Source organism: Amphibalanus amphitrite, unplaced genomic scaffold (assembly GCF_019059575.1).
Source record: "Amphibalanus amphitrite isolate SeventyFive unplaced genomic scaffold, NRLGWU_Aamphi_draft 000622F_arrow, whole genome shotgun sequence".
In the NCBI taxonomy this organism is placed as follows: domain Eukaryota; kingdom Metazoa; phylum Arthropoda; class Thecostraca; order Balanomorpha; family Balanidae; genus Amphibalanus; species Amphibalanus amphitrite.
In genome coordinates, this window is record NW_024882116.1 from 149,120 (window position 1) to 175,176 (window position 26,057).

At 47.3% G+C, this 26,057-nt stretch overlaps 1 protein-coding gene across 1 annotated transcript in view; it reads left to right on the forward strand.

Moving 5' to 3' along the window:
* The window catches only part of LOC122363471, a 173,518-nt gene extending 148,505 nt beyond the window's left edge, over nt 1-25,013 (forward strand). Inside the window, exon 6 of the mRNA XM_043332763.1 lies at nt 24,409-25,013. Within this exon, the coding sequence (XP_043188698.1) occupies nt 24,409-25,013 (605 nt within the window). The remainder of the gene's footprint in view (nt 1-24,408) is intronic.
* Nucleotides 25,014-26,057: the final 1,044 nt, after the last annotated feature.

Sequence of the window (26,057 nt, forward strand, 5' to 3'; positions counted from 1 at the left end):
CAAAATATACTGTACTGTACTGTAGGTACCTCGATGCGATGGATATTTTTTCCCAAACCAAAATACTTAGCCGTCAAAAGGCAATCGACCGAAATAGATACATAACCCACGGACACAAGACCAACCAAACGCCCACCGATCGAAAATACCCCTTATTCGCGTTGCGGAGCAAGCGGGTCACCCTAGTGGGCTCCATTCACCCGAGGGCCCGGGCCCTATCCACACGGGGGCCCGAGCCCTATCCACACGGGGGCCCGGGCCACGTCCACCTGGGCTCCGGGCCCCATCCACCCGGGGCTCCGGGGCCCGTCCACCAGGGGGGCCGAGCCCCATCCACCCGGGGCCCGGGTCCCATCCACCCGGGGGTCCGTGCCCCGTCCACCCAGGGGCCTGGACCCTATCAGTATCCACCCAGGGGGCCAGGGCCCGTTCTCCCAAAGGCCCGGGCCCCATCCACCCGGGGATCCGAGCCCCGTCCACCCAGGGCTCGGGGCCCGTTCTCCCGGGGCCCGGGCCCCATCCACCCAGGGGGCCCGGGCCCGTTCTCCTGGGGGCCCGGGCCCGTTCTCCCGGGGGCCCGGGCCCATCCACCGGGGATCCCGGGCCCCATCCACCAGGGGGCCCGGACCCGTTCTCCCGGGGTCCCGGGCCCCATCCACCCAGGGGGCCAGGGTGCGTTCTCCTGGGGGCCCGGCCCGTTCTCCCGGGGGCCCGGGCCCATCCACCAAGGGCCCCGGGCCCCATCCATCCGGGGCCCGGGCCCGTTCTCCCGGGGGTTCAAGCCCGTCCACCCGGGGCTCGGGGCCCGTTCTCCCGGGGACCCGGACCCATCCACCGGGAGCCCGGACCCCATCCATCGGGGGCCCGGGCCCGTTCTCCCGGGGGCCCGGGCCCCATCCACCTGGAGCCCCAGGCCGACCCCCCACCCGTGGTGTCCCAGTAGGCATTTCTCGAAGCGGGCTCGTCCAATTAGATTACGACCTCTCTCCTCTCTCTCTCTCCCTCTCTCTTTCTTTCTCGAGCGGGCCCCCGATAGAAATTTCGGGGGGGTCAGCTGACCCTCTGACCCCCCCCCCCTGGCTGCGCCACTGTTACAAGCCCTTTGCATTTGTCTGAGCGCTTAACAATAATGTCGGGATCCTTACCAAGTTCTTTCAGTAGTTTCTCATCATTAGGCGTGTGGTTCGGTTCCGTCGTCGATCTGTGGTTTTTGTAAATGGTCATGACTTTTTGTTTTAGAATTTTCAGTGTTTTTTTTCAGTCTTAGCTTGGGCGGTAGGTGCGGCGCGTGTATCTGTGTCACTAAACCTAGGCTTCAGGCTAACGCTGTGGCTCGCCCCCTGGTCGAAATCGGGGCCAGGATCAGGGTCATTTGCCTTAGGCTGGGTCGTGCCGGAGCTTATTGCTGAATTCTGAGACTCGGAGTATACCGTCTGAGATTTATTACGTTGCGTTTTTTTTTTTTTTTGTCAATATGCTCCTTCCACCGTAAACCGAAAGCACCCCTCTCTAGACCGATCATTCGCCCAAAATGCCCACCCTGGATCCGGCAGCGAGGTTTTGTGTTTTGGGCCGGACCCCCCCCCCCCCCCAATCCCAAAACCGTGGCGGAGCCTCTGGCTATCACTGCGCTATTGCAACGATTATGGCGCAGGCCAGTTATTCCTTGTGATTCAGCTCATGAAATCCTAATACTTAAAGGTAGTGTGCCACCTTTGAAAGATTTCCCATTTTATTTTTCCTAGGATAAGAAGCTTCTGTTTTTACCTAATATCGCAAAAAAAAAATCAAAAAATGGACCTGGAATAGTGCCTTTTTCGCCTAAAAGTTTATCGGTTTTTCGATATGTATAACAACTGTAGTGGGCTGACTTGCAAACAGGCGTCGGCAACAATCGCGAATGCGGCGCACATATGACAATAAGCAAAGGTCATTATAGAGCTACGACGTACGAGAATGAGTTATCAGCTGTCTAATCGTAGACAACACAATGTCGAGCCTTAAACTGTAAGCCTGTATTGGTATTGTTTCTTTTATTTGGCTGTCCAACATTATTTATGGTTTGAAATATGATTTTATGTAAAACAATTGATATGAAAAAGCCGTCTCTTAATGGCCCAGATAAGGAGAACCGGATTTTTAGAACTTATCCATACCTTCAAAACTCATGGAAACGTCTTAAATTCTTCAAATTTTGAGTACCCCAGTGCGAAATTCGCCCCGACGGGTTGTCGGTCGTACCCCAACCACATTTCACACCACTATGAACAATAAATGCACACACTGAAATCGCTATTACCGATATGCTCATCCAATCAAGTTTCGATAAGCCCGTTCATCATCATCTCCTGCGGTTTCGAACACGCCTGTTAGGTGGTGCGGTAGACCGCACCCAAAGCCAGGGCCCCGGTAACGTGAGGTAGCCGAGTCGGGGCAGCGTGCGCTGACCCAAGCCGGGGCCGCGCGTCCTCCCGGTGTCATGTGATAGCCCGGGGCTGCCCGCGGGGATGCGGTAGACCGCGCCCAAAGCTGCGGCCCCGGCTTGGGTCAGCGCACGCTGCCCCGACTCGGCTACCTCACGTTACCGGGGCCCTGGCTTTGGGCGCGGCTTCTGCTCATACTTTGTGGTGCGGTGGTGGTGCGTCGGGCCGCGCGCTCTGACTTCGGCCAAGAAAAATGCGTCAGCTGATCATTGTCATTTCTGCCACTTGCGTGTGGTGAAATGGGGTCATAACTTAACTCCATACGGTCCAGGAAAGCTGGCACACTACCTTTAAACATAATTCAGCCTTCAAGTTGCCAACGTATCATTTCTACTTAGAATTTTGGGTTCATGAGCTAAAGTAATGCCTACCTATATCGTAGAGCCGAAGCATATTATGAACAAATGTGTGCATTGTCCAACAAGATTGTGTCCTGACTGTGAGGTTCTGCAATGTTTTTGAGGCTTTTATTACAACAGGTGAAACACCAGGATCTTGAGGCTTTTTTGCAAATAAGTCCCAGGACAATTGGACAATCATTGAGTCTTGAGCAATAAGAATCGTTTTCATCATGCAAATTGTAACTGTGATACCTAGGTATTGGGTGCATGCTTCCATTGAATTTGAATGCTTCACAAAGTTCATGTTTGACTTTGTGAATGAAAATGACATGCCCTTTACCTACATATTTTTTATTATGCTTAGAATGTGAAATTTTATTTTTGTGTAGACTCGCAGATTACAGGGGGTGCTTTTGGCACACTTTTTGGCTCAGGGGGTGCTCGAGCACCCCCAAAACCCCTAATTCTTCGCCCCTGATGCCTGATATTTATAGGCACTGGAATAGAGCGACAGGCCGAAGATGCTTTGTCTATGATAACATGTTTATTTTCGAAATTTATCTTTGATCTAGGTGTAAACCAAACCTACTCAGTACTTATTATCTCAGGGAAAACAGTGGTTTAGTGGCATTGCTCTCGGTTGGGGGTATGGCCACTCGCCCGGGGTTACCCCAATCTGCTAATTTTTATTTTAGAACGGCGATGTTCGAAAAAAATGTCATACTTAAGCCAGCCTGCCTCGTCACAGCATCGTGTACAGAATTGAACGGGCTATTGAATGGTGTGCAATGCAGAGGATAGCAGGCGCCACGTGCACCGGAGAGGGCACTTTTATTTGAAAAATTGCGGTTTTTGAGGGATTTTGGAATTAATTTTATTTTTAGGTGACCGTTAAATGGAGCGAGTTGAATCAACGCCTATTTGCAAGAGAAAGGTACCGCCTCTCATATAAAAATTGTGAAAAGCTGATTGATCCAAATCAAGGTGGTACAAATCACGGGAGAAAATGGTGTTTGTCAATTTTGTGTCACTTTATTAATCACACGGGGTTTGCTGCATAACCTGATACCTTTGGCAAGTGAATATGGTACCATTGGATAGAGCATTCAATTCTGTCCAATATTCACTCTTCATTTTTGCATGATTAGCAACAGTATCCTTAAAAATGTAAATGTTCCAAACCATTACATTGTCATTTTTAGCGAAATTCATCGATGTCCCTCAAAAGACTTCACGCCAGTTTTCGAATCACTCTAAAGTAGAACGCATGATAATACGACACGGGCACCTCGATGCGATGTATCTTTTTGTTTTCTTACAAAATGCTTGGCCGTCAAAAAGCAATCGAACGAAATGGATATCTACCAACCAAATGGACACAGACCAACCCAATACCCACGGGTCAAAAAATCCCCCCCTTCGCGTTGCGGAGCACGCGGGTAACCCTAGTGTTATATCTATATGTGAAAGAGGTTGTTTGTTTCACTCTGCAGTTCACGCTGTTTTTAGCTGTAAATTATGCTAAAGCATTCACGGATGAAAGGTTCAGTGTTAAAAGTTGATGCGTCTGCCGTGTATTGTTCCCATTTAATATTGAGCGCGTGGTAAACATTTTGTGTACCTGAAATTTTCAAATGAAAAACGAATCGGAAGGCCTAATTTACAATTGAAATTTTAACATTTCTCATATATTATTAATAATTTCTTTGTTCTTTTTCATAAAAATAACTGAAGACGTTGATTGCCGAGATAATTTCTATCTACCGCGCCCTAACTTACCAGCAACAGCAATCTATCAACGGTGGCAAGGGAGACTGTGAAAGAAGCGTAAGATGGATTCCTCACAATTCTTTTGTGATATACTGAAGGGCAAAGTGCAGGGAAAAGCGTACAAGGCCTGTTTTGTGTCAGGCTGTTGCAGTAGCACTTATGAAACTCCGAAAAATATTTTCGTTCATGTCCCGAACAACATTACCTACCCCGAGGAGATGATCGCCTGCAATAGCAAGAAGAGCTGATGCAAGTACCTTGAAATCCACTAGTCGGTGGTATTGTTGTGAGGATCACTGTGAGGTGAGATATTTTGTGCAAGGGCTGAGTGTAGTGCCCAGGAGATGCCCTCCGTTCGCCCCCTGACCGGTCAGGGTTATAAAAAATTTGAGTGGATGGCGGTCCGTGTGGGGTTCAGATGTCAAATGATTTTGTTCCGGTCAAACAATACATTGTATGCTGGCAGCGAATGTGTAACGTTGGTTTTCGAAACAGAAGTTATTAGGTGTTGTTTTTATCCGCTGGGACTGAGAGCGTGAGATGATGTTTTTCGTACTCCAGCGTAGATGGGTAGCCATACGGCTTCCACGGTTGACGGTTGACAGTACAGCCCAAATCTTTAACGAGTTTGCAAAAGATGACTGATGTCATCACTGTCAACCGTGGAAGCCGTATGGCTACCCATCTACGCTGGAGTACGAAAAACATCATCTCACGAAACAGAAGTTGTAGGTACGGTAACGGCAGAGTGCTTGTTGGCCTCATCGTAAGTATTGTAATAGTGACGTAATGACATGATGTGGAGATGGAATTAAATTGATGAAATACTAGGACTTACTCCACAAGGAGATCGAATGGGTCGGAGCGCTTTCAATATGTATTATACATATCGTCGTCAGCGAATCAATAACGGGTCGAATCGAGTCGGGTATCGAAGAGGTTCGGGAGCTGCGCGGCAGAGCGATCACATACTATTCGAATTATGCATTAAAGAGAATAAAAAAAAACACGTGAGAACAATCATGATACACTAGCTGCTAAAATGAATTAAAATGGGGTGCTAAAATGCATAATGGCACGTATAAAAATACAATAAAGGGGGGGGGGGAAACAGGATACCTATGGTGATAAAGACTGAGTAGAAAAGACTATACAAAAATGAGTGCAAAAACTGTAAAAGGACGAGTACAAATAAATACATACAAAGGCCGAACTAGACGTAAACACTACTGACAAAAACGGCGGATTATCGGCAGCCAGCGGTCATGCAGCAGGGCACCCGAGTTCCTGTTCACGTTTGCGTCATTCGGCGACACCAGGACGGCTTCACGCCGACCAACAGTCCGAATATAGGCCGATTCCAGGAGAAGTCGCATCTGGTGATGACTGGCTCGATTCAAGATCTTGATGGCATCGAAAGCAGGTGAGCAGTCTCTATGGGTACTGAAGGCCGATGTATTGGCTCTCGAGCGGACTGCTCCAGTCCAGCTCTCCCGGTGTTCTCGGAGTCTCGTGCCCAGCTCACGATCTGTCTCGCCGATATAGACCATTGGGTCACCGTCCACTTGGCAGGAGCACTCGATCCGATAGATGACGTTGCTCTGTTGTAGCTTAGGCAGATGGTGCTTAGCCTTGCTGCAGAGCAGCGAGCCGATGGTGACTGAAGGCTTGGAGACGAGCTGGATCCCGATCTTGCTGGCCTCCCGTTTGAGTTGGTAGAACAGGGGGCCGGCAAACGGAACAGAGACTCGGACAGGCGCCGGGTGTGAGTTCGCGCTAGGTGGCGCTGGTAGGGCCCTTGCCTTCAGTCTGAGATCGGTCCGAGTCTTCTGAATGGCCGAGTCGATGAATGATCGTGGGTAGCCATGATGATGAAACTTCTGGCGGATGAAGTCAAGCTCCTGCTGGCGGTCTCTCATGGACGAACAGTATCGGATCGCTCGAGTGCAGTCAGATCGAATGGCCGCTCTCAGGTAGCGGGTCTCGGTGTAGGAGCTGAAGGCAGGCACTTGGTTGGTGTTGCAGGACTTCCTGTAGACCTTGGTGCAGAACTTGTCGTCTCTTCTAGTGATGCAGATGTCAAGATACGGTAGCTGTCGGTTTACTTCCAAGTCAGTGGTGACATTGATGCTGGAGTCCTTGCTGTTCAGCTGGTTGACCCACGTGCTGAGGATGTCGTCACTGCCCTCGAACAAGACCGTTATTGATTCGCTGACGACGATATGTATAATACATATTGAAAGCGCTCCGACCCATTCGATCTCCTTGTGGAGTAAGTCCTAGTATTTCATCAATTTTATTGTAATAGTATTGTAATCATTGTCAATATTGTAAGTATTGTGAGCATTGAGGTATGGTAGATATCACCTCACATGACCTCGCCCTCAGATAACCCTCTCCGGTGCCCTTGTCAGTAAATGGCACCTGGATCATTACAGATAAGATAATTTGTCATAATTCTGAAAGAATTGGGTGGTTTTGACTCGTTTACTCGAGGCAGGTCGCATATTTCAATATTTTTCCATAGGCTTGCAATGTAAAGGTCACGACTCTGACCTGACCTCAGGTCACAGATAAAATTTTCTGAGATATACAAACGACACATACTGATAAATTCGGGGGCGGCGCCACGAATTTTTGACTGTGGGGTACTAGGGTGAAAAGGGCCCATGCATTGTGAAAGGAGGCCCATACATTTACATGGCGTAACCCGCGCTGTACTGGGGGAGGGGCGTTTTTACGGCCCCCCTCAGGCTTTTTGCGAATATCTCAAAAACGGCGGCGCACCTGTTCATACATCATTTCCGCACATGTGAAAATCTCAGACCCGGGTCTTCAAGGTCAGGTCACCAGGTCACGTAAAGTGACCAGAAGTCAATGGGAGAAAATTGAAATGTGCCTCTTTTGGACGAGTGTCGTTCAAAACGCTCTCAAACATCGGTGCATACGTTAACATAGCACACTGAATCGGAAAACTGCACCTGTGACCCCTCTGTATGCCCCTGAGATCATCTCAGGTCGTGAACGGTCACCAGCAGTTTTGTGGCCATAACTTTTGATAAAGACGTGCTAGAGCGGTGAAAACACGTCAGATGTGTTCAGCTCGACCATACGGCACGGTTCGTCGGAAGATCATCTCAGGCTCAAAAGAAACGATATATACCATTCGAAAGCTGACGGTGAGCTGAATCCAAAAATGTAATTGTTATCAAAATCGATCGATGGCCTTTTTTGAAAATCGCGTTGTTGTAAAAACTTTATAATTTTTTATTCAACGGGCTGTCCCGGACATTCTTGAAAACATAAACATGTATTTTTGAGTTCCAGTGAAAGCTGAACGCCAAAAGAACAATATTTAGCGAAGCAATATTTCCTAACATTAATATGCGTCTCCCACAGCCGACAATAAGGCGCAATCATACAGCTCAGTGTCACGATGGACCAAAGTCGGCCACACAGAAGCGTGAAATGACCCTTATCGACTCGCAGACCCGGCGCTCTCGGCCCGCCTGACCGGCCACGGCAAGGAGGTTTGGCTGTCGTTCTACTAAACGGGGGTCATATTTGTTAGTTTAACGATTCAAGTCGGTACTTGAGTTATTCAGGATACATGAGCAGAAGATTCATTGCTCGGTCATCTTCACATCATGCATTAATTTGCATTTGTTCATGTCTACTTTGCTCAAATGAGCTTGGTATCATGCCCATATAAGGAAAATTGGCCGCGCTGAAATGTCAGAGGTTGCACCGGCCTCAGCTCGGGTGGAGTGGGGGTAGCGCCCGGTGGGGCAGGGTAACCTTTGACCGGTCGCACGGCCGAGCAGCTGTCACCAGTACAGCCTCTGACAGTGAAACCCCGCTCACTTCACCTGCGCGGGCACTGAGCGCAGCTGGATGGAACAAAACATGTGTAAGAAAAATGTGAATTAAAGCATGTTGTAAATCAAGCAGAACAATGAATTTTCCTCACAGGTATCCTGAATAACTTTAATAGCGATGTGGACAGTTAAACTGACAAATATGACATTTATTTAGTAGAACGAGAGCCGAACGTTCTTTCCGTGGCTGGTCAGGCGGGCCGAGAGCGCCGGGTCTGCGAGTCGATAAGGGTCATCTCACGCTTCTGTGTGGCCGACTTTGGTCCATCGTGACACTGAGCTGTGTGATTGCGCCTTATTGTCGGCTGTGGGAGACGCATATTCATGTTAGGAAATATTGCTTCGCTAAATATTGGTCTTTTGGCGTTCAGCTTTCACTGGAACTCGAAAAAACATGTTAATGTTTTCAAGAATACGCGGGACAGCCCGTTGAATAAAAAATTATTAAGTTTTTACAAAAACGCAATTTTCAAAAAAGGCCATCGATCGATTTTGATAAAAATTACATTTTTGGATTCCGCTCACCGTCAGCTTTCGAATGGTATATACCGTTTCTTTTGAGCCTGAGATGACCTTCCGACGAACCGTGACGGATCGACTGATATGCAGCATGACCCTTTCCGGGCCGGCCATGACCTTGACCTAAGGTCAAATAAAAAATGACCTTTCAAGGTCAACGAATAGTTCATTCGACGTGTGTCGACGAGAGGAACACGATGCTGCCAAAAGTAACGTCATGACTCTCTTGAGTCAAAAGTTATTGCCGAAAAACATTGTTCGGGTAAACGGCTATTTTTACAGTTGTTGTCCTCTGGAGGCTAAACCGTTGACCTGATGTCAGATCTGAGAGCATTATCAAGAAAGGGCTGTAACCCGCGACCGCCTGGGGGGGGGGGTCGGATCCGACCCCCCTCCGTTTTTCTTGAATAACTCATGAACCACTTTCGCTATCTACTTGAAACTTGGCATACCTTCTCCCCCATCAATTTGACGTCTCCTGTGCAATTTTTAAGAAAAAAATTCCAAATTTTTTTTAGATATATCGATTTTAGTGATGTAACTACATGGCGTTTTTAGTCAAAAAGTGGTAAATGTTTAAAAAATCGCCAAAAATCAGGGTTTAAAGCAAATTGCAAATTAAGGACATGAAAAGACGCAGCTCAACGAGTTCTTTAAAATGGCTATCTCGGATTTTCCATAAAATGCGTTTTTCACCCCTAAAAATTCAAAAAACTATATTTTTTGGAAAACAGCTAATAAAATCCAAAATTTTGGGAATTTCCAAAAAACCGGAGTATATGTTGTAGAGCTCTATTAGAACATTAGATTTCCCAAATTTCAACTTTCTATCTTGATTTTTGACCCCCAAATTGTAAAAAATATCTTCAACATGCATAGGGCATGGTGACGTCATAAGCATTTTCGTGAATTAGAAGCACTTCTCAACATCGCATGTGAAAACAAATGGCACCACTAGATTCCTGGGACAAAGCTCGTCTAGATAAGTGCATTTTTATGTCAAAAATAAAAAGTTGAAAAATTGACCTTTTTTCTCAGCCCTCGTATAGTATAAACGATTTTTTATGCTTTCAATGCACACTTATCACTAGTACAGTGACTTAGGGTCACATATAACCATTACCATCGGATTAGGCGTGAAAAATAAGCCATAAAACATGTGTCGCACGCCCATGTAGCAGAAATTGAAAACCGTGACCTTTCGTGACCTGACCTGACCTTGACCCGTACTTAGTATGACCCCTATACACACATGGTACCTTCACTAGGCCTTTGAGGTCATTTTTGGTGAGTTTCGAGCAGCAGCTATCGATTCCGCTGTCCGTAAGCCTAATCATGCAAACCCCTGAATTTGACCTTTGACCTGACCTTGACCCGAAAGTTGACCTCAATCTTAAAATCTTAAGAGTGCTTTGGGAAGGTCTCGTAGAGACCTTTCGAACGCCGCCTCGCGGGGCTCGATACGATCATTGGTTCTCGAGATAACAGGGGGGGGGGGTCGGATCCGACCCCCCAGGCTGTCGTGGGTACGGAAATAGCCCAGGCGGTGCCGGGGTAAAAGAGCTATCGAATGCGCTTTTCCGCGGCGCTGTAGCTGTATTGGTTCCCGAGTTAGCCGGTGGCAGTTTCCAAAAATTATTGCAATGGACTAAATTAAACCTTTGATGACCTCTGGTGACCTGACCTTTTACCCGGCACTGCCTGGGCTATTTCTGTACCCACGACAGCCTGGGGGGTCGGATCCAACCCCCCCTGTTATCTCGAGAACCAATGGTCGCATCGAGCCCCGCGAGGCGGCGTTCGAAAGGTCTCTACGAGACCTTTCCAAATCACTCTTAAAATTTTAGGATTGAGGTCAACTTTCGGGTCAAGGTCAGGTCAAAGGTCAATTTCTGGGGTTTTGCATGATTAGGCTTACGGACAGCGGAATCGATAGCTGCTGCTCGAAACTCACCACAAATGACCTCAAAGACCTAGTGAAGGTACCATGTGCGTATAGGGTTCATACTAAGTACGGGTCAAGGTCAGGTTAGGTCACGAAAGGTCACGGTTTTCACTTTCTACTACATGGACGTGCGACACATGTTTTATGGCTTATTTTTCACGCCGAATCCGATGGTAATGGTTATATGTGACCCCAATTCACTGTGCTGGTGATAAGTGTGCATTGAAAGCATAAAAAATCGTTTATACCATACATAACTAAACGAGGGCTGAGAAAAAAAGGTCAAATTTTCAACTTTTTATTTTTGACATTAAAATGCTTTTTTCTAGACGAGCTTTGTCCCAGGAATCTAGTGGTGCCATTTGTTTTCACATGCGATGTTCAGAAGTGCCTCTAATTCACGAAAATGCTTATGACGTCACCATGCCCTATGCATGTTGGAGCTATTTTGTACAATTTGGGGGTCAAAAATCAAAATAGAAAGTTGAAATTTGGGACATCTAATGTTCTAATAGGGCTCTATAACATATATTCCGTTTTTTAGAATTTCTCAAAATTTTGGATTTTATTAGCTGTTTTCCAAAAAAAAATATAGTTTTTTGAATTTACAGGGGTGAAAATGCATTTTATGGAAAATCCGAGATAGCCATTTTAAAGAACTTGTTGAGCTGCGTCTGTTCATGTCCTTAATTTGCAATTTGCCTTAAACTCTGATTTTTGGCGATTTTTTTAAACCTTTGCCACTTTTTGACAAAAAACGCCATGTAGTTACATCATTAAAATCGATAAATCTAAAAAAAGGAAAATGTTTCTTAAAATTTGCACAGGAGACGTCAAATTGATGGGGGAGAAGGTGTGCCAAGTTTCAAGTTGATAGCCTAAGCGGTTCATGAGTTATTCAAGAAAAACGGAGGGGGTCGGATCCGACCCCCCAGGCGGTCGCGGGTTAACCTGAAATTAAAAATCACCGAAGCTACGTGGCCCAGGAGCCAAGTTAGACGGGGGGGGGCGTGAAAACGCCCCCTTCACCCAGCACTCGGCGGAAAGTTCAGGCCACCAGCACGGCGCGGGTTAAAGGCACTTGCAATAGCAATCTTAAATTTAACAGTCGACAGTGAAAGATGATAGAGCTTGAAAGCTTTTCTGTTTTTTTCTTTTTTATCAATCTAGTCCGAACTCCGAACTTTTTAATAGGAAGGATTCACAAGGACAGAGCCCCGGCTAAGCGAAGCTTGTTGCAGTGCCAGTGACCCTGCCCTCTACCCTCCGATCGTCAAATTCCAGTTCTATGGCAGAATTTAGAGTCCAAAGTTTAATGTGCGCACATAGCCGCGCACGGCTGGTCCCCTCACTAACTACGCCTGGCCACGGCCTGCCACCAACCGCAACCATACCTGTCAGGAGGCCCATAAACGTCAAGCGCCCGTCGCGCTTCGAACCCGGACTGTTATGACCGGGAATGTGTGCTCTCACCACGTGGAGTTCAACGCTCTACCAAATGAGCACGGGACCGGCTTGCCTCGCCAAAAGACTAAAAACACTTAACCTTCGCCCCAGTGGGGGGGGGGGCATATGTTACCACCCTGTCGCGTTTTTTTTTTTCGGCGTGTGAATAAAAACTGCGGCGCGTAGCGCCGCGCCGCTTGGAGTATCTTTTTGTACATCAATTTTGGACAATGTGTGAAATTTGTTTCATTGTTTCATCAAGTTTCATTTCCCTGCGAAAGCTTCTCTGGCAGTGAGGGCGTTGCGAAGTTCAGTCAGTCAGTGACCTGACCTGACCCGAAAGTGCGATTGATGTCAAAAGATCCGGCTTGAATCAAAGGTCAGGTATGCCAAGTTTCAGCTCTCTATCGCCGGCGTACTTGGAGCTATCGCGAAAAAAACCTAGGGGGGCAGCCGCCCCCCACCCCTCGGCCGGCGAGGTTTAATTAAGACACAATTTGCAGGGGCCCTATTACCGTGCACAATTTGAAATCGATTATTTTTGGTAAGAAATTTTGCTTTCAGAACGGGACAACTGTTAGTGTCACATAATCTTTTCTGAGATAGAGGATGGAGCCGATTGCAGAGTCGGGTCGCTTTTCTTGATCCGGAGTCTGAACGCTTGACTCTTAGCTACAGAAAGAGCCTCTGAGCACATGAAGGGACCCCCTGAACACTTGACGGGGTCCTCTGAGCTACAGAAGGGCCATGTGAATACACAAGGCCCTCTGAGCGCATAAATAGGCCCCTGATCTCTTTATGAGGGCCGTCTGAGCGCATACAGAAGGCTCGACGGGGCCCCTCTGAGCTACAGAATGGCCCCGAGTACACGACAAAGTCCCCTAAGTGCATGAAGGGGCCCTCTGATCACTTGACGGGGCCCATGATCGCTTGACGGGCCCCTGATTGCTTGACGGGGCCCTCTAAGCCAGAAAACGCCCTATGATTACGCGACAGAGCCCTCTAAGCAAATGAAGAGGCTCCTGGTTGCGCGTGACGGGCCGTCTGAGCTAAAAGAAAACTCTCTGAGCATATAAATGGCCCCTGAACGCCTGGCAGGGCTCTCTCAGCGACAGAAAAGCTCCGAGTACACGAGGAGGCCGTCTAAAAGCATGAAGGGGCCCCTGCTTCCTTGATGGGCGCCCTCTGAGCACATAATTAGGGCCCCTGATTGATTGACGGGGGCCCTTTAGGCTACATAAAGGCTCTCTGAGTACACGACAGGGCCCTCTGAGCGCATGAAGGGTCCCCTGATCGCGTAATGGGGCCCTCTGAGCCACAAAAAAGCTATCTGATCATATAAAGGACCCCTGAATGTTTGATAGGGCTCTCTAAGCGACAGAAGGGCCCTCTAAACACATAAAGGGCCCCTGAACGTTTGACGGGGCCGCCCCATGAGCTACAGAAAACCCTCCACGTACACGACGGGGCCCTCTGACCGCATGTAGGGGCCCCTGATTGTTTAACGGGTCCTCTAAGCCATAGAAAGGCCATATGATATGAGTACACGACAGGGCCCTCTAAGCGCATGAGGAGGCCCTACTCCCACGTAACGGGCCCTCTGAGGTACAAAAAAAAACTCTCTGAGCACATAAAGAGTCCCTGAGCGCCTGATGGGGCTCTCTGAGCGACAAAAAGGCCCCCAGCGCTTAGAGGGCCCCTGAACGCTTGACGAGGGTCCTATGAGCTACAGAAAAGCCCTGAGTACAAGAGAGGGCCCTTTAACCCTCGCACGACCAGGCCATTTCTCATAACACGAACGACCAGGGGGGGGGGGGGTTGTTACGACCCCCCCTGGCGTTTCGAAACGGAAGGTCGTAGAGCTTAGCGGAAAAACCAACGGATTGCTCTCAACGAGATCTCGCGATTGGTGGTATATTTTTTGGTCCTAGGTCAACATTTGACGTACTTATGACCGGTCAAAGGTCAAATTTTCCGAAAAAATCAAACTTTTTCAACTTTCCGCGGCGATTGCGGCAAAACGGTGGGAGATATCGACTTGAAACCTTTACTATCGTGTTTCTTGATCAATTCTCTATCGTTTGGTATGTATTTCGTTTCCCTAGCTCTAAAAATGGCGCGTTGGGAGCGCCGGAAGTCGGCAAGGTCACGGTCGGCGGCAGAAATTCAAAAATCAAAATTTAAATTTTTGAAATCTGATTGTATTTTTGGATTTGGGAGGTCCATTTGCTCCCTATAGAAGCTAATATTGCTGCATATTCCCATTGAGGTGACAAGAATTAGCAAAATAGTGGTTCGGGCGCTTTTCAAAAATAGTACCGGACGCTGTTCCTCTTGTGACGTCATAGCTCCGTGACCTGACCTGACCCGGTCAATTTTCTTGCACCACACGATAGCCAATGCTTGCCCCAACATGCATGGGAAGTTTCATCATGATCCATCAAACAATGTGGGTATCACCGGCAGAAAACCTAGGGATTCGGCGCACACGTTTGGTAACTGTCGGCCGGAGGCTGTACCTCTTATGACGTCATAACTCCGTGACCTGACATGACCCGATCAATTTTTTTTTCGGCAAAAGATGCGCAAAGGCTGCCCCAGAGGGTATTGAAAATTTCAGCCCGCTACGACAAGCCGTTTAGCGTGCACTTCGAAAAAACCTCAGGGGGGGGGTTGATACAACCCCCCCCCCCTAGGCGTTCTAGGGTTAAACGCATGAAGGGGCCCCTGATTCCTTGGCAAGGGCCCTCCGAGCACATGATAAAGGCCCTGATTGCTAGCAGGGGCTCTCTAAGGTACTATTGAGCGCAGAATCCGCGCTCATACCCGGGACCGAAGCGGGACAGGTCTGGTGTATCAGAGAGTGTACCGATAGTGTGATGCGGAACAGTATCCCATCCAGGCGGCTGCTGTCTGGTGAACTTGAGCCAGCCGCCGTACGGGAGGTATAACCAGCCCGATAATTGCTCAAAGCCCGCGGACGCACACGGAGAGTTTTGAGGGCCACTGGATGACATGACCCGTGCCGCTGTTTCCGTAACAAGTGGGGGAGGGAGGCCGGGGAAGGGGAGCGATTCATGCAGTCGCAGCCCGCGCGGAGTTAGTTCGGCATTGTGTACTGTGTATATTGTAGAGGTCTGCACCGGCCGGCTGCAGCCGCGGCTGGCTGCAGCCCCACGGCTGTGGGCCGGGGCGGCTGCAAATATCTCCAAGAACACGGGTACGGCTGTGGCCACGGCTGTGAGATTTCAAGCTCAATCTTAAGTACTCAAATATAAAATTTCAAATCCTTAATCTTACATTCTGATAAGCAGTCTAGCCTATAAAAATCATGCAAAGGATGCCCAGCAACATTGAAAGTGATGAAGCCTTTGAAAACCTGTAATGGTTTTACCATTTGCTGTAGGGGAGTTTGCACTCTGGTACAGAATACTAATTATAGGTACCAATTGTTCCTTCATCATCAAGAGCTTGACAGTTTCAGAAAATGCAACATGTTGCATTGTCACATCCCTCTCAAATCAATCTCACCTGGTCATTAGGAGAGCACCTTACAGCTATTGAAGACGAGCGTACAATAATTCTTTCAGGTAATAGAAAAAGAAATCACGCCTAGGTAAAGGCAGGTAAAAGCTTAATAAAATATTATCTAAAATAACTCCTAGATGTATTTCTGGATTTTCGGCAAGTCCAATTACATAATATAAAACTGGCGCTTTATGTTCTAACTGGTGTGTGAAAGACCGCTAACAGAAAATGCTGATCAACGAAGCCAATGGAATTAGATTATAAGTGAGCATGAACCTTACTTACGGTTATTTCACATGATGGTGAAAACCCTGAACACGTAATTCACATGACGTTGAAAACCCTGAACACAATATTTCTTACGCGAGCTGTTGACTTTACTAATAAAATGACGTCTTCTTCTAAAAATGTAAAAATTTGATAATTAATCTTGTTTTGGGATATATTTCCCTTCTGTTATTAGAGTTGCGAAGAAGTCTGTTGTTATTTCTTCGATCAGGGGGCAATAGTTGTTTGATATATGTTGGAGTATCGTCGAGCGTCAGTCGTTGGAAAAATACTATCTTATGCATTTCACCTCTTTTCTTTAATGAAGTCCATCCTAGTTCTCGTCTGAGATTGTCTGTCGGAGTTCTAAATAATGTCGCAGTCACAAGTCTGGCCCCTCTGTTCTGAAGTGTTTCAAGTCGTAAAGTATCGTGTGCTGCTAGCAGTCCGTCGTAAATGATGTCCGCGTAGTCAAAATATGGCAATACATGTGTCGTATATATTTGTTGCAATAAGGTCCTGGGCAAGTAGGAAGTGATACGATACAGTGGGCTAAGGGCAATGTTGACTTTTCTGATGATGTCGTTGATGTGCTCGTGAAACCTAAGGTCGTTCGATATTGTCAATCCCAGGTGTTTATGGTTAGCAACAACTGGGATGGGCATGGCTGCAAATGTTAGTTTTGGTGGGATTTTCTGTTTGCGTTTTGTGAAATGCTGTTGGAGAGTTTTCCTTGGGTTAAATTGTATCATCCAGTTGTCACCGTACTTGTGGATGTCATTTAGATCTCTTTGAAGTGAGCTTTCAAATGTTTCTCTATTATTAGGAGAGTGTGGGGCTATCAGACAAGCATCGTCGGCGAAGAATAGCATTTCATTTTCGGTTTTTGTTGAAAGGTTATTTAAGTACATTAACGCTAAAAGGGGGCCCAAAACTGAACCCTGAGGGCATCCCGCTTGAAGTGGTCGGAGCGAAGATGTGGAATTGTTTATTACTACGCGTTGATGTCGATTTGTTAAGTATGAAGTTAGCCATGGTATAAGGTTTGCCAGACCGAATTCATGTTCACATTTGTGGAGAAGGCCCTTGTGCCAAATTTTCTCGAAATAGCGGCTGATGTCCAGATAGATAATGTTATGGTCCTTCCCGTCGTCAAGGTTTTCATATAACGAATGGGTTAAATAGAAAAGCTGCAACTGAGTCCCATGTCCGGGCCGGTAACCGCTTTGCCGCTCCGTTAGTAGGTTGTGTTCAGTTATGTGGTTGTAAATACGTTTGAATACTATTTTTTCAAATATTTTCGAGATGCAGCTTAATAAACTGATGGGCCTGTACCCTTCTACATCTGCTGGACTACCTTTGTTTTTAAAAATTGGTTTCACACAGCCTGATCACGGTGGCTGTGTGCGGGGAGCGGGCCCTGGCGCTCTCAGCAGATAGCTGTTCCCCTACACAGGCAGGCCACCGACATGGTGAAACGGTGTATTACTGTAATATGGCCGACCAGCCGGAGAAAGACCCCTTTCTGTAGGAATGCGATTAAAGAGGCTTCTGTGTTTTAAGGTGTGCCGTTACGTAGTTTCGGTTCGTCCTTAAATTCCTCGCTGTCTTTGCTCTCACCGCAACGTTTTATAACCAAAGAACTCCTGCTGTTTTTGGCCTTTCTCCTTGCTCTTAACCTTGCTCTTCCAGACCATGAGCACTTTTTATTTACTATAAACGGAAGATTGCCTTGTTTCTAAAAATGCTCGTCTCACCTTAATAAAAAATCCGTTCCTATCAAATAAGTACCGGAAGCACAAATCTCACCGAAGTCTGAGCCGAACTATAAGCGAAAAATGCCACAAAGTCCCTATGGCCACCGCCATTCTGTCTGAACTAGACTTTTTGTTTCTCCACAACTAAATGGTAACGTAACGTCAATTCACATCTATTGGGCATGCGTCACGAATGCGTGCCCCTCGGTATTACCGTTATAAAAGTTGCCCGAGTCGGCGCTTAAGAACTTTGCAATTTAAAAATCTAACCCTCGCCCGTGGACGGCATTTCGCCATCCTTTCCAGTGGAGGGGGGGGGGGGGTACGACTGCCGTTTCGAAACGCGGCGTCGTAGAGCTTAGCGGAAAAACAGCGTATTGCTCTCGACGAGAACTCGCGATTGCGCATATTACTTTTGACCATAGCATAGGTCAATATTTGACCTAGGTTTGGCAGGTTAAAGATCAAAGTTCGGGAAAATAGGCATTTTTTAACTTTGCGCGCCTGTAGCGTCGCCGCTATGGCAGATATCGTCATGGAATTTTCACCATCGTATTTCTTGATGAATTTGGAGCATTTTGGCGTATAGTTTGTCACATTTTACGCGATAACTTCCGGGGCAGAGCGCCCGGAAGCCGGCGGGGTCGCGTTCGCGCCCCGGATGGCCGAAAATGCCGTCTGACAGTTGGGGTCGGAAACGTGATCTTACCTGTCGGCGACTTCTCCTTGACCCTGAGACGCTCAATAAACCAAGTGCCCGAGCTTTATTTGGCCGTCAGATTCGAATTCAGGGCCAAAAATTACCGCCGGAAAGTCAAACTTCAAGAGGTCACCAGAGGTCACTGACCTGAACTTGACCTGACCTGACCTTGACCCTACATAGGTCAATGGAGGGTGTGTCAGTGCCATGTCAGACACTTTTGACCCAAACAATGCCAAAGTGTAACCGATATCATCGTTAAAAGCACGAAAAACTACGATTTCGTGCAAAATCGGCCTGACCTTGTTACCTTTGTGACGTTATAGCTCTGTTACCTGACCTGACCCGGTCATTTTTTTTTTCGTCAAAAATTGCGCAAAGGATGGTCCATAAGGTAGCCGGAAACCTGGCGGCCCGCCTTTTTTCGCTATTCGCGAAAAACCTCAGGAGGGTGCGGCCCTTTCCACGGGCGACAACTAAGATTTTCATCTTTTGCACAACCGTTTTAGGAATCCTCATTGTAAAAGATGTCGAAGCCGAAAGCGTATTCGGTGGGAGTGGGCAGTTTTGTAAAGAGTCGGAGTCGTTCAAAATTTGTCGAAGCCTGGGTGTTGATATAACTCTCGCTATCAATGAATTAGAGTTGACTAATTCATTGTTAGAGGAAATGACTGCAATAGAGTAATGACTGTGTGCTAGTAGCACCTTCTTCTAAAAACGAAGCTTACCAGTTTTTCAATTAATAACACAAGACATGCCAGGAGTGTCAGCTATACATATATTTCTTCAAGTGAAGTCCTAGGGTTTGTCGGATAAAAGGTTGAGTAATCAAGTCCATTTTCACTGCACATAATCCAGCGATGCTATATACAAGTGCTGCTGATCATAGCACTCCTAGCTCGCACTAATAGTTGAGACGTTTCAAGCCCCCCTGAATATCACATTACGAAAGAAAAAAAATCAGGCATCAGCCTCTTGTCACTGAGTCACATTTGTATATACACATTGCACACTAATCACATGTAGGTAACATAAGTAAAATTTATAAACAAAACACTGTTCTTAAACATAAGATGACAAAAAACAGAACGGTTTAGTAGGAGGTGTGACCGCCCGCTGCCTCGGAGCACTGCTCCAGCCGCTGTCTCATCGAGGCCACCAGGCTCCGGAAGTAGCCGGGGCGGCGACGGAGCTCCTCCCATTTCGCCGAGACGGCGGCCCAGAGCTCGTCCTGGTTGAGCTGCCGGGCCGGCTGGCGCAGCTCGTCCTCCAGCTCATGAACCATTAGAGATCACACATTTTCGATAGGGTTCAGGTCTCGGCTCATTGAGGGCCAGGGGATGGCACGAACCTGCGAACAAAACCATGTTTTTTACTCACTGTAACGTGATATAGGTGACACATCGGTCATGACTATGAAGCTGTATGGTACAACGAATAACACCTGTTGGAAAGTGTTTGATCATTACTGAGCAATTTTGTAAGGCATCTTAAGAACTTTTTAAATAATTGTTTAAGTTATCTCAATAAGTTAATAACAGGCGGGGACGAGGCGACCAGGGGCAAGGCGGCCTCCCGCACGTAGCCGTAGGCCTCGCCTCCTCTAATTGGGATGCATTGCTATTGGGGTGAAAATGAATAAACAGATAAATAAATAAACAGCACCTCAAGATTTTTTTTTTTAAATAATGTCATCAGGTCACCGGTCACCCAGCTAAACCATACCACAACTCGGCCATGCAGATGCAGGGGCTATGCAGAGCCCTTCTCTCCGGTTTTTCTGCAACACCTACCAAACGGATAAAGACATCGACACCAAACTTTACATACTTTCGCTCCTATTAATTTTACGCTCTGTGCGAAAAGGAAAATGCGCTAGATTTGATAAGTCAGCAGCAAATGACGTCACAGTGACGCCATTTCCGGCCGATTTTAACCGAAAATAAGGGTTTGCGTTAAACGCTCTCAAGGGCCCAGTTTTAAAGTTAGGAACAAATTAATACCGAAAAGATAAATTGGTTGGACTTCAACACTTCTATCTCGGGTTTTTCAAATTCTGAATATTCCGGATTTATTTTGATAGAAAATCAACATTTTTTCTCAAGATTTTGTTTCCGAATAATTTCAAATTTCAGTTTTATGACCAATTTTAGTAAGGTAAAAAGTGTTATATGGTCAAATTTCGAGCTCTTTGCAAAAATCTGACCTAAACACATGCATTGCAACTCCCAATACTCGAAATGACCAATTTGACCTTTTGACCTCGGATGCCATCCTATGACTTTTGCCGATTTTGACGGATGATTTTGACCACAAAAGTTCAGGACGGTGTTCTAAGGTGTTCGAAACATCTTTCACACCGATTCATGGTCATCGATTGTTCCCAGTATCAGTTTCTGCTCCCGTGGTCACGCAGTCAAATGAGTAGAGCATTTTTGACCTTGACCTGACCTGTGGTGTCATTGGCTCATTGGATGCCAATGAAATTTAAATCGGAAGAGCACGTTTCCTGAACTTTCGATTGGTGCTTGAATTTTGAGAATCGATCCAGTAGTTTTGGAGATTATAGGCACGTAACTCAATACCCATATGGGAAGCGCGTTTACCTAGGCCCTTAAACAACGAACTTTGCAAGTTGCAGGCTCAACAAAACGCAAAATCGGCCTAACGTGACATTGAAAAAATAATATATAAGCCACTTTGGGGAGGGTAAGGTCACCGATTTTTCAGGGTTGATATGAAATTGATATCGGTTCACTCTTGCAAAATGTCCTGAGAAATTCACTTCACTTCAAATTCAAATTCACTTCAATTATTTAAGAAAAACATGAGTGGGTCAGTGGGTAAACGGTGCGGTCCCGCTCTGGCGACATTAAGCGAGATCCGAAAAAAAATACTCGCTATTTTTATCAATCCTATCTTATTCTTGAAGTAAATAGTTTGACACTTGTCTAATTTGAAAATGTTTGAAAAGGACCTGTGGTCGAAATAAATATTACTTTCTGTCAAGTTAAGTATATATTTGTATATCAATTTCATATCAACCCTGAAAAATCGGTGACCTTACCCTCCCCAAAGTGGCTTATATATTATTTTCTCAATGTCACGTTAGGCCGATTAGTTTTGGTAGTTGTCGAGGAAAAAAGGTCATATTTTTACATTTCCTACTATTTATAAACATGTTCCTCGCACAAGCACTAACCTCATTAAATAGTTTGACACGTTTAATCAATAAGATATGCTGTTTAATAAACATATTATCATTATATGCTGGCCCGATTAGTCATTATGGCCCGATATTATCATTATGCTGGCCCGATTAGTCATCTGATACTACACGCTCGTCTTGACCTAGAAATACAGGGACAACAGCAACAAATGATAAAAGAAAAGTACGAACCTCCACCATGCGCCTGTCTTCCTCCTCCGTCGTCTTCCGTTTTCTTCCACACTTATCATAGCGCGCTTTCAAACCCCTTTCCCCTTCCTGCTCATAACGGTGTTTCCACCGTCTGGCAGTAGTTAGAGCTACACCGAGAATCTCTGCCGCCTGCTTGACAGAGTGACCTTGATCGAAAAGCAAGATGAGCCTGCCCTTGTCAACATCACTGAGGTGTGCCATCGCGCTCACGTCTAGCCGCACACACTCCACGCGGGCTGCGGCCGCATACTAAATGGCTCTCCTTCCCCGGCTTTCCGCCCCACTCGGAACAGAAACAGCCAGGTCATGTCATTCCGTGACCCTCAAAGGATACTGTGCCGCATCACACTAATCGGTACACTCTCTGACACACCAGGCCTGCCCCGCCGTGGCCCCGCCTCGGTCCCGGTATGAGCGCGGATTCTGCGCTCAATAGTACAGTCCACAGCAGAAGTAATGTGTGGTTTCAGTCATGGGTATGCTCTGCTTCTGAAGTCTAGGAACGATTAGCCAGACTGCAACGAGACTTTAAATGTAGCTAACATGCATCTTCACCCTTGCAGCTACAACTTTATCTATTGACGTCTTCTTTTCAATCAGTCCGCATTTAAAAATCGTCGGTCAAAGCCATCCGTTGAGATTGGTAAAACCACACATTACTTTAGCGGTGGGCTGTACATAAAGGCCCTATGAGTACACGGCAGGGCCCTCCAAGCGCATGAAGAGGCCCCTAATCGCGCGTGACGGGGCCCTCTGAGCTACAAGAAAACTCTCTAAGCATTTAAAGGGCCCCCTCAACGTCTGACAGGCCTCTCTGAGCGACAGAAGGGCCTCCAGCGCTTAAAGGGCCTCTGTACGCTTGACGAGAGCCCTATGAGTTACAGAAAAGCCCTGAGTACATGAGAGGGTCCTCTTAACTCATGAAGAGGTCCCTGATTCCTTGATGGGGCCCTCTGAGCACCTTATAAAGGTCCCTAATCGCTTGACGGGGGCCCCTCTAAGCTACATAAAGGCCCTCTGAATACACGACAGCACAGGCCTTAAAAGCGCCATACCGATCAGTAGGGGCCTGTAACAGCCGCCTGTCAATTTTTTCAGCATTGGCCCTCTGTCGGTAATAGTCATTTGATCACTGCTAGAACCTATTTAACGAGTTTAGAGGGCCATTGCACGACTACTAAAAAGTCTTGAAAAAGTTCAGCCTGGGCTCCTGACTGTGGGGTACTGGGTATATGCAGTACCCCACAGTCAAATGACTGTGGGGTACTAGTACCCCACGTACCCCACGGTGGCGCCGCGCATGCTGAGTGAGTGATAATCTTTTGAAGACCTGATGAGAGGAAATAGCTCCGTAAAAAACTCAAGCTCTGACGTGCTTGCAAACTTTTCTGAGGTGGGGTCAACAAACCCGCTCTGGTTACCTGACCTGACCTGATCCGGCATTTTTTTGCCGAGATGTGCGCAATGAGCATTTAGGAGAAGTCACCAAATATGAGCTGAATGTCTCGCGGCGTTTGACAATTGCACAAGAAAATCCTGAGGGTGGGGGCCTTTTAATCCTCCCCCGTCCAAAATAGGGTTTAATTAGTATATCAAGAGTTGCAGATGCCAAACATACCCAGATTTAAGACTGCAGTCCCCAGCGCTGCCGCAACGTTTTTAAAACAAACACACATAGGTACATATAACATACAAACATGTTTTTTTTGCATCCGTTTTGGATAATAGCAAATCGTGGCGCCATCACCCGCGATAACTGTTATGATTTGAGACATATTTTTATTTACTATTTAGGCCATTAGTTTGGCTGTAAAGACTTGTATGTTTATTAATATTAGTTGGGCGGAGTTTGGTAGTTTTATTTAACTTGTGGTATGTTGCGCTGATTGCGGGTTGTTCAAACGTTTCAAATGTAAGGGCCTTATTGAACTCAACCGTATACTATCCTACTTACGACTGGACGCCTCCCAAGCCCGCAAGCATCACTACGCCGAGATGGAATGTAGCCGGGAAATCACCCTCGCCATCTGCTCTAGAGCTAATCGGTGTAAGACTGTACATTCGCGGCTGCAAAACACCAATACGGGCGAGGGTTAACTAACTGCTGCGCCCTGTTCTCTGGCAGGCGGCCTGGAGTCACTGGAGCGGCTGTCACTAACTGCTGCGCCCTGTTCTCTGGCAGGCGGCCTGGAGTCACTGGAGCGGCTGTCACTAACTGCTGCGCCCTGTTCTCTGGCAGGCGGCCTGGAGTCACTGGAGCGGCTGTCACTAACTGCTGCGCCCTGTTCTCTGGCAGGCGACCTGGAGTCACTGGAGCGGCTGTCACTAACTGCTGCGCCCTGTTCTCTGGCAGGCGACCTGGAGTCACTGGAGCGGATGTCACTAACTGCTGCGCCCTGTTCTCTGGCACGCGGCCTGGAGTCACTGGAGCGGCTGTCACTAACTGCTGCGCCCTGTTCTCTGGCAGGCGACCTGGAGTCACTGGAGCGGATGTCACTAACTGCTGCGCCCTGTTCTCTGGCACGCGGCCTGGAGTCACTGGAGCGGCTGTCACTAACTGCTGCGCCCTGTTCTCTGGCAGGCGGCCTGGAGTCACTGGAGCGGCTGTCACTAACTGCTGCGCCCTGTTCTCTGGCAGGCGACCTGGAGTCACTGGAGCGGATGTCACTAACTGCTGCGCCCTGTTCTCTGGCACGCGGCCTGGAGTCACTGGAGCGGCTGTCACTAACTGCTGCGCCCTGTTCTCTGGCAGGCGGCCTGGAGTCACTGGAGCGGCTGTCACTAACTGCTGCGCCCTGTTCTCTGGCAGGCGACCTGGAGTCACTGGAGCGGATGTCACTAACTGCTGCGCCCTGTTCTCTGGCACGCGGCCTGGAGTCACTGGAGCGGCTGTGGCGTGACCTACCCCCCTCGCCGACCGCACCAAGCCAATCGTTCTGGAGTCGTGTGTGGGGATGATGAGAGCTGGGACATGGATCAGTGAACACTGAACGATGCTGCAATGTGGAAATCCGTTAGAGTGACGTACACTATCTGTGCTTTCCTTAGAAGGCCGAGTTTGCGGGGGTAGTGATGAGTCAGGGAGGTGTCTACTGTCAGCAGCGATCCCCTTGGATAGTCTGTCCACCCGTTCAGCTTGCTGTGACGTCGACGATTATTTTGGTAGCAAGACGGATACCTAATATGCTAATTGCAAAAAATGATTTTTTAACCAGGGTTCTCTGTTTGCTTGCTTTTCCCAGGAAACTAGCATAAACAAACTGCTCAATAATAAATGTGTTCACGAACAAGTGACGTCATCGGCCGAATTTTTGTTCAAGTGGCCATCCCACCTTCAAAGCAATACAAACCCAGGTAGCGTCATCCCACTGCGCATCCGTTCTGCGCAGGTGCGCCGATGACGTCAGCAGGGAGTCACCGCCGGCCGGGTCGCGAGTTACCTAAGTGTGGAAGTACCCAGCGCCAAGCCGGCCGGATGACATCACAGTCACACCACGGCCAGTGCCGGGCGCCGGCGCAGCGGCAGACTGGCCGAGATTGACATGGTCTTAACTTGGCGAAGAAGCATAGGACGCCAAATTTCTGCTGCAACTAGTCAATCAAATTTCATTTTAGCGCATTGTGTTTCTTCCATGTGTATCAGCTATCAAGTCCTTCAAATGCCTAATGTGTAGGTGACCGTACCTGCATTAAGTGTGGGTTATGTTAAGAAATAGTATGCAGTTAGGATTTTAAATGACCTTTTCCTCGATAATTAATTGGAAATTCAATAAAAAGTAAATATTATATTGTTTGGCAAATTTTCGAACAACAGTTCATTCTCCAGCCACATGAAACAATTGACAACGAAGTTTTATAACTGCCGCCAAGCTACATTTTTTGAATTCTCACACGTGATGTACAAGGTGGTCTTCTTAAAATCAGAAATCTGAACTTAATCGATCATATCCCAAGCTGTTCCGAATCCAATCCACCTATTCACATATACATACATACATGACC